Here is an 8867-nt window from a genome sequence, read left to right on the forward strand (position 1 = left end):
ATGTGCATCTGTCCTATTGGGTCTAGATAAGCTGCTTCCTAGGAGTCGTCTACTGCTTTTGGCTCTTAAATTCTTTTTTGGAACAACCCCTGAACCTTGAGGGGAAGGGTGGGATATAGACATACCATTTCGGGCTGAACACTCCAATGCCTCTCATTCTCTTCACATTGTCTAGTTGTGTGTCTTTGTGCTAATTTCTTTCTACTGCAAGAAGAAGCTTTTTTCATGAGGTTTGAATGATGCACTGTTCTATGTGTATAGGAATACATCATTAAGAGTCATTTTTGTTGCTGTTCAGTTTGCCAGATAATAGTAGTGGGTTTCCCCTCAGGTCTATGGCATCTAGTTTTGGTTTCTTCATCTAATACACAATGTTGAGTATAGGTCCAATCTCATGGAGCAGGTCTCACATCTAATAAAAAGTGGTTGGATACTCTTATAATATTCATGGCATGATTGAGCATGATTGCATCAGTGGGCATTTCTTGTGGACAGATAATTATTGTAGGTCACATAATTCATAGCTGGGTGAAACTTATGTCTATTTTTCTCACCTATTTCTTCCACAATCGGGTTTTAATGTCAAGTTGGGAAGGGTGATCCACGGCATTGGCAATAGCCTGTACTGTTTGGGGTGTGTGTCTATGGGAGTCCATTTGGTCAATGACTCAAAACACATAATTCACTTATTGGTACTAAGCCCAGGAAAAGATTTTCTGAATAGGACTGCATTTTCTCAGGAATTAATGCTAACAGCTGACCCTCAGCCTAATGAAACTAGATTGCTTCTGTACATGAAGGAAACCATCATCTGTGAAGAGCAAGGACACAGAGTGGGAGAAAATTCATATCTAAAATACTCAAAGAACCTAAAAAGCAGAGCATCTAGAAAACAAATGATCCAATCAAAATTGGCCTCAGATCTGAACAGAGTCCATTTTAAAAAATACTTTCATTTATTCTTCTCTCATATAATACATCCCAAGTGAACCCTTCTCTCCTCCAGTTGGCCTCATTCCACAGATCCACTGCTCCCCCATTTACCCTCAGCAAATAGATCTATATTCATCACTGATCACAAAACTCAAAACCAAGTGAATCAAAGACCTCAACATTAAACTATACACTGCATCTTATAGAAGAGAAAATGGTGGCAAGGTAAGCCTTGAATGTATTGGCACAAGAGACATTCCTGAAGAGACTTCCTGAATAGAACACCAATAGCACAGACACTAAGATCAACAATTCATAATGGGACCTCATGAAACTGAAAAGCTTCTCTGTAAGGGAAAGGACACTGTCAATTGGACATAACTGCAGCCTACAGAACAGGAAATCTTTTCACAAACTCCACACCTGATAGTGGACACATATCCAAAATTTATAAGGAATGCAAGAATCTAGACACCAACAAACTAAACAATCCAATTAAAAATGCAGTACAGATCTTAACAGAGAATTCTCAATAGAGGAATCTCAAATGGCTGAGAAACACTTCAATATTCATCATCCTTAGCCATCATGGGAATTCAAATCAAAACTACTTTAAGGTTCCATCTTATATCTGTCAGAATGACTAAGATCAATGGCAGAAGTGACAGCTCATGCTGGTGAGGATGTGGGCCAAGAGGAACACTTCTCTATTGATGGAGGGAGTGAAAGCTTGTACAGCCACTGTGGGCATCAGTATTCCAGTTCCTCATAAAATTGGGAATCCATCTACCTCAAGACCCAGGTATACCACTCTTAGGCGTATACTTAAAAGATACTCCATCTTATTACAAGGACACTTGCTTATCTATGTTCATAATGACTTTATTCACAATAGCCAGAAACTAGAAACAACATAGACATCTCTCAATTGAAGAATGGGTAAAAACTTGTGTTATATTTACATAGATGGAGCATTCCTCAGCTATTGAATTGATCACCTTTAACCAGCATCAGCTCCCTTTGCTGGAACTGGGCCACCAATCCATCCATAAAACCTTTGACCCAGGCCAGTCCTGGCTGGAAGATGTGCTGGGGTGGCTCAGAGCTTGTGTGAGTGGTCAAACAATGACTAGTCTAACTTTAGGTCCAAGCCAAAAGAGGGAGTACAGGACCTGTAAGAGTGGCCAGGAACTAGAAGTTGGATGGCTCAAAGATCTAAGATAGAACCAAAGATGACCTACCAAAAAAGTCAGTGAAATTATTCCTAATGATACTCTGCTTTACTAATAGACTGGTGCCTATCTCAATAGTCATCAGAGAAGCTCCCTCTGGCAGCTGATGGGAACCAATGCAAAGACCCACACCCAAACATTAGGTGGAGCTTGGGGAACCTTGCAGATGATGGGGAAGAAGGATTGTAAGAGAGAGAGGAGTCAAAGACATCAGGAGAACATGGCCCACAAGGTCAACTAACAGGGCTCATAGGGTCTCACAGAGACTGAAGCAGCAGTCAAGGAGCCTGCATATGTCTGTGCTAGGACCTCTGCATACATGCTGTGGTTGTTTATCTTGGGGTTTTTGTGGGAATCCTAACAGTAGGGGTTGGTGTGTCTCTGTCTCTTCTGCTTGCTCTTGGGAACCTTTTTCTCTTACTGAGTGCCTTATCTAGTCTGGTTATGAGGGTTAGTGCCTCGTCTTAATGTATCTTGTAATGCTGTGTTCAGTTGACATCCCTGGGAAGCCTGCTCTTTTCTGAAAGGAAATGGAGGAGGGGTGGTATTGGAGAAATTATTTTGGCCACTCCACGTAGTTAAAACGATATTTATTTAATGGCGTAACTCACAAATTAAGTGAAAGGTAGGTCTCAGGGTCTGGGGAAGGTGTATTACAATCCACCGGTGTTCTCCAGAGCTCTGCACAGTCTACCTTCACCGTTCAGCGTCCTGGCACAGAGAGAGCGCACAGAGAGAGCGCTGGCCCATCCAGCTCTCGGGTCTCCAGGCGCCTCCCCTCGCCCTGCCTCGTAGGCGTGGCATTTGCCAGAGTCTCAATGGGGGTTGGAACTTCCAGATCCAAGCTGGAATGGCTACCCACTACATCTCCCCTTTTTTGTCTAAATAAGAAGGTTCTAAACTAATACAAGACTATATACAAAGGAATGGTTATTAAATATTGTCCAGAAATAATGAGGGATAATGAACTAGATAAGATGTAACTACAACCAATGCAAACAATATCAAGGAAGAAACACATATGAAAATCCAGAGAAGTATAGAGCATAGGTAAATGGCATGTTATAAAGATCATTCAAAGGTGTCCTATCCTAAAGAACCTGAATCTAATACTTAATATGTTCTATCTAAGATATTATATATACTAAGTTGTAACTATAACTGCTCATCTTCAATCCCATCAAAGACCTGAGAAGGAACATAATGGTACCTGAGAAATGGTAGATGGATGCAAGCAACTTTTGGGAATCTTGCAAGAGTAGACCAAGACAGCTGGCAGCCTGGACAGTCACCTAATGTTTCTCAGCATTGTTGGTGCATTCAAATTGGCTACAGGCCTAGAGTATCTGACAGACCATTTTCAGAAGCAGGATTTTTGAAAGACCATCTTACCCTCTCTTGGCAGAGTACAGTGGTCGCTTTCCTTGTGTCCCACTTTTTTTTTTTCTTTTGAAACCAGAACATTTATTTTATGGCTGACTGAAATTCCTCAAGATGAACTGGATGCTGCAACAGCTGCCCTCTTGGGTTTAGGTGTTGTCCCTTCACGGAATCCATGTCTGAATCTTCGATAGACAATTTTCAGGTGCCTCATCTGCCCAGTCCCGGTAGTGTTTCGTCTTTTAGCCTTCGCACTCCAGTTATACTTTTTCTTGCGCTTGGCCGGGTAGCCACACTTGCCACAGGTCGACTTCTGAAGGTGGTAGGCCTTGGAGCCGCAGCGGCGGCAAAGCATGTGCGTCTTGTTGCGACGCTTTCCAAAGGATGATGTCCCTTTCGTCATTTTGCTGCTGCCACTGAGGCCAAAGAGACCGGAAGAGGCAGCACTTCCGCTACTCGCTGTATGTCTGTGTGGGTTCAAATCCCACTCCTGACACCAGGGCTGGAGAGATGGCGGAAATGGCAGAGATGGCAGAAATCAGAGTTAGCACTCCCCTGCCTCTTTCTCTGGTCTGGGGCTAAGCTAGGGAATTGAGATCGGACTAGCTGCTCCTTTTTTCGGGAATGGAACTGTGTAGGTGTTCCCTGGCTTTATGGAACTTTGCAGGCGGGCTTAGGTACCCGCCAGCTAGAGAGGAGAGAGCGGGAACTGCCCAGGCCTTTGGAGTTTGCCCCACGTTGGGCGCCAGATATTGGAGAAATTATTTTGGCCACTCCACGTAGTTAAAAGGATATTTATTTAATGGAGTAACTCACAAATTAAGTGAAAGGTAGGTCGCAGGGTCTGGGGAAGGTGTATTGCAATTCAGCGGTGTTCTCCGGAGCTCTGCACAGTCCACCTTCACCGTTCAGCGTCCCGGCATAGAGAGAGCACACAGAGAGAGTGCTGGCCCATCCAGCTCTCGGGTCTCCAGGCGCCTCCCCTCACCCCGCCTCATAGGCATGACAGTTGCCAGAGTCTCAATGGGGGTTGGAACTTCCAGATCTAAGCTGGAATGGCTACCCACTACAGGGTGGATTTGGGAGAGAGGGGAGGTGGGAGAGGATCTGGGAATTATGGATGGAGGGAAGCTGTGGTCAGGATATACAGTATGAGAGAAAAATAAATAAACTGCAAAAAGATTACTAAGCATCAACAAAGGATCATGATATACCATTCATTTATATTTATAAAGCATACTGCAGTCAACACAGAAATTTGCTTAAAATCACAATGTGTTGGGATAACAATGTAAAGAATGGAGATCTGATAGAACAGAGGCTCTTACCTAATGGTTTTCTAGAATCACACATGCAAGGCAAAGGATGGCATCACTGAGTCACAAAGTTCCTCTTCCATAACTGAACTACTTAGAAAAGACTCCTGTTTGCAGTCCAAATATTATGAAGCATGTTATTGAATCTGTATTTCTTTTCTGAGATAAATTTTGTAACATTAATATCAATATATTTACTAGATAGATTTAAGTAAAAATCCCAGTGTTGCCATTATAAGGAGATTTTCTTCTTGCAAAGGACTCTTATCAGGGCCTCTTTCATATCTCTGTTCCTCAGGCTGTAGATGAAGGGGTTCAACATGGGAGTGACCACAGTGCACATCATGGCCATGACAGTTTCCTTCACAGTAGAGTTATTAGCTGATGGAAATATGTAGAGAGCAATAATTGTCCCATAGAACAGTGAGACCACAGTTAGGTGGGAGCCACAAGTGGAGAAGACCTTGTGGATAACGTGAGTAGAAGAAACTTTTAGGATGGAGCAGACAATTCGTACATAGGACACAATAATGAGTACGAATGGGATGACACTAACAAGCCCTCCCATGATAAATATCATTAATTCATTAATATAAATGTCAGAACAGGCTAACTTGAGCAGGGCAGATATGTCACAGAAAAATTGGGGGATCACATTGTCCTCACAGAATGACAATCTAGCCAAGAGTATAGTGTGCAGCATGGAATACAGAGTGGTAAGTACCCAGCACAGCACCATCAGACACACACAGAGTTTGGGGCTCATGATGGTGGTGTAATGGAGGGGGAAACAGATGGCCACATAGCGATCATAGGCCATGACCACAAGGAGAAAGCTCTCCATGTCTCCAAAAACCATTAAAAAGTACATTTGTGTCAGGCAGCCTGCATATGTGATGGATGGGTCCTGGCTCTGCATGTTCTGCAGCAATTTAGGCATTGTGACAGAGGAGAAGCAGAGGTCAGAGAAGGACAAGTTGCTGAGAAAAAAATACATGGGTGTGTGCAGATGGGAGTCCAGTAGAATGAGGATGATGATGATGAGGTTTCCCAGGACGGTGGTGAGGTACATGGCCAGGAACAGGGCATAGAACAGGTGCTGGTGCTCTGGAAGAATGGGTAGGCCCAGGAGGAGGAACTTGGAGATGACAGTCTGGTTGCTCATTATCATTTTTTTGTTTCCACTATCCTAATGAGAAAATATCAGGGTCCATTAAAATTCAAAATAAAAATGAAGATATATCTAGGATACATATTCTACAACAATCCATCTGACAGTTATCATAGTTATAACCTCAAATTACAAATGTCTGTAATCATTTTTATCACTAATGATTCTTCTCAGCTTCTCTTTGACAGGTTTCTATCTCCCATTCTTTCCTAGACAGTTTTATGTATTTTTTATAATAATTATTTTTACTTTAGAATTAATTTAATTTTACATATCAGCCACAGATTCCTCTGTCCTCCCTCCTCCCACCCCCCAGCCATTAACCCCCATCTACCCTCCATCGCACCTCTTTCAAGGCAAGCCTCCCCTGGGGATTCAGCCCACCCTGGTATATTCATTTGAGGCAGGTCCTGTTCCCTCCTTCCTGAACCAATGCTGAGCAAAGTGTCTCAGCATAGGCCCCAGGCTCCAAAAAGCCAGTTCATGCACCAAGGACAGGACCTGGTCCCACTGCCTGCGGGCCTCCCAAACATTTCAAGGTAATCGACTGTCTCACTAATCCAGAGGGCCTGATCCAGTTCCATGGGGGTTCCTTGGCTATTGGTTCACAGTTCATGTGTTTCCACAAGTTTGGCTATTTGTCCCTGTGCTTTTTCCAATCATGGTCTTTATATCTCTTGCTCATATAATCTCTTCTCTCTCTTGCAGGTTAGAGCTCGACCTGGGGTTTGGCCTTGGATCTCTGCATCTGCTTCCATTAGTCACTGGATGAGAATTCTATCATGACAGTTAGGGTATTCAGCCATCCCATCACCAGAGTAGGCCAGCTCAGGCACTCTCTTGACCATTTCCAGTTGTCTATTGGGAAGGTATCTTTGTCGATTTCTGGGCACCCCTCTAGCACTCTGATTCTTCCTAATCCCATGGGGTCTTCATTTATCATGGTGTCTCTTTCCTTCCTTGTTCTCCCACTCTGTTCCTGATCCAGTTGGTACCTCTTGCTCCTCTAAGCTTGCTTTACCCTGAGTCTTGCCCTTCATTACTCCTCCTCACCCCCAGTTGGCTCATGTAGATCTCATCCATTTCTCTGTTGCTAGTCAATACCTGTGTCTTTCTTAGGGTCCTCTTTACTAGGTAGCCTCCCTTGAGTTGTGAGTTTCAGTCTGCTTATCCTTTGCTTTACATCTAGTATCCACTTATGAGTGAGTACATACCATGTTTGTCTTTCTGAGTCTGGGTTACCTCACTCAGGATGATATTTTCTAGTTCTATCCATTTGCCTGCAAACCTCATGATGTCATTGTTTTTCTCTGCTGAGTAGTACTCCATTATGTATATGTACCACATTTTGTTTATCCATTTTTCAGTTGAAGGGCATCTAGGTTGTTTCCAGGTTGTGGCTATTACAAATAACGCTGCTATAAACATAGTTGAGCATATGTCCTTGTATGATTGACCATTCCTTGGATATTTGCCCAAGAGTGGTATAGCTGGGTCTTGAAGGAGGTTGATTCTCAATTGTCTAAGAAAGCACCATATTGATTTCCAAAGTGGCTGTACAAGTTTGCATTCCCACCAACAGTGTATGAGTATTCCCCTTGCTCCATATCCACTCCAACATAAGCAACTCTATGCATTTTACTGCTATACAAAATGCACCAATGCTTCTCTCTCCTTATGTCTCAGATCCTGAGTACCTGCTGTTTGTTCATTTGTAAATTGCTCTTTGTCATTTTTATATTTTATTTATATGATGTTCTTGAAGAATTTGAATAACTTTATCATCATTATTTTACATAACTTCAAGGAAACTTCACATACTCTAATGCCTTAGATTACCATGTGAACCTCAGGCATACATGTCTCTGTAGCATACAGATTTCTGCTCCACTGCTAATTGATCATCTTCCTTCCATTGCATGAATGACAGGTATCAGGAGCTCAAAAGCCCTAAGTGAAATTTACTTCTTCAATTTGTTGTCTTCTAAAGCATTCCTCAGTTACTTACCTGTCCATACTATATTATAGTATTCCACAATATAGTAAAAGAAATTCATGTTTGAGTCAGAAACCTGTGAATTTCAATCCATTCATTTTTCTTACCTTGAACTACTGTCACATGTTATACAGAGACTCCTCTTCATTCTCCTTCTATTCCCTCCATCTCTTACTGTGAGGTTATACCCATAAATCAGGATCATATCTTGTCTTTACTGGAGTACAGAAGCAGACTCAGTGTGTGTTCATATTCTCACATCTCCTGAACCTTCTCTTCTACTTCAACTTGTTTCATTTACACTGTGGCATCCTAACAAAGATGTTCTAACATATCTTGTCTGATTTATTCTTCTGATTACCACTGTTGCTCTGAGGAAAGGAGAAAGCTCCTGTCAGGGACACTAATGCTGTTTCATTATTTCATGCATACAAAAGGTATTTCCCAAATGATCTTACTTTGACACTTTGATTTCACTCTTTATCAATGCTCTGTCTCCCCATAGTATGACCTTCAACTATGTTCCACTGCATCTATACATGTCCCATGCACTTAATACTTTGATTACTTCTTTAAGCTATCTTCCCACAAATTGCAAACTGTATGCAGGAAAAATTCCACATGACTTCATTCTAATTGGTCAATTCTAATGACTCCAAATCATTTCCTCATGCTTTAATCCAGCAAACGTTATTGATATTGGTGCATAGAAAGATACGATGAAAATGTTTATAAACTCTAAAAAGAAATGACAGAATTAGTTTGAAATCTTTGCTTGAGTTATTCCTCAGATGTCTACACTCTATGTGGTGATTAATTCATGTATCAAGTGGGTTTAG

General features: G+C 42.1%; 2 protein-coding genes across 2 annotated transcripts; both read right to left on the minus strand.

The window, feature by feature from the left end:
* Window positions 1-201: 201 nt before the first annotated feature.
* LOC143274467 (olfactory receptor 1468-like) lies at window positions 202-6032 on the minus strand. The gene is made up of 2 exons (XM_076577756.1): window positions 5119-6032; window positions 202-229 (listed from the first exon to the last, which is right to left on the minus strand). The coding sequence occupies exons 1-2, from the start codon at window positions 6030-6032 to the stop codon at window positions 202-204; spliced, it is 942 nt and encodes a 313-aa protein (XP_076433871.1).
* On the minus strand, window positions 3601-3979 carry LOC143274466 (large ribosomal subunit protein eL37-like). The gene has a single exon (XM_076577754.1). It carries the CDS (start codon window positions 3946-3948, stop codon window positions 3655-3657), a length of 294 nt encoding a protein of 97 aa, XP_076433869.1. The 5' UTR covers window positions 3949-3979; the 3' UTR covers window positions 3601-3654.
* Window positions 6033-8867: the final 2835 nt, after the last annotated feature.

Source organism: Peromyscus maniculatus, chromosome 8 (genome assembly GCF_049852395.1).
Source record: "Peromyscus maniculatus bairdii isolate BWxNUB_F1_BW_parent chromosome 8, HU_Pman_BW_mat_3.1, whole genome shotgun sequence".
In the NCBI taxonomy this organism is placed as follows: Eukaryota; Metazoa; Chordata; class Mammalia; order Rodentia; family Cricetidae; genus Peromyscus; species Peromyscus maniculatus.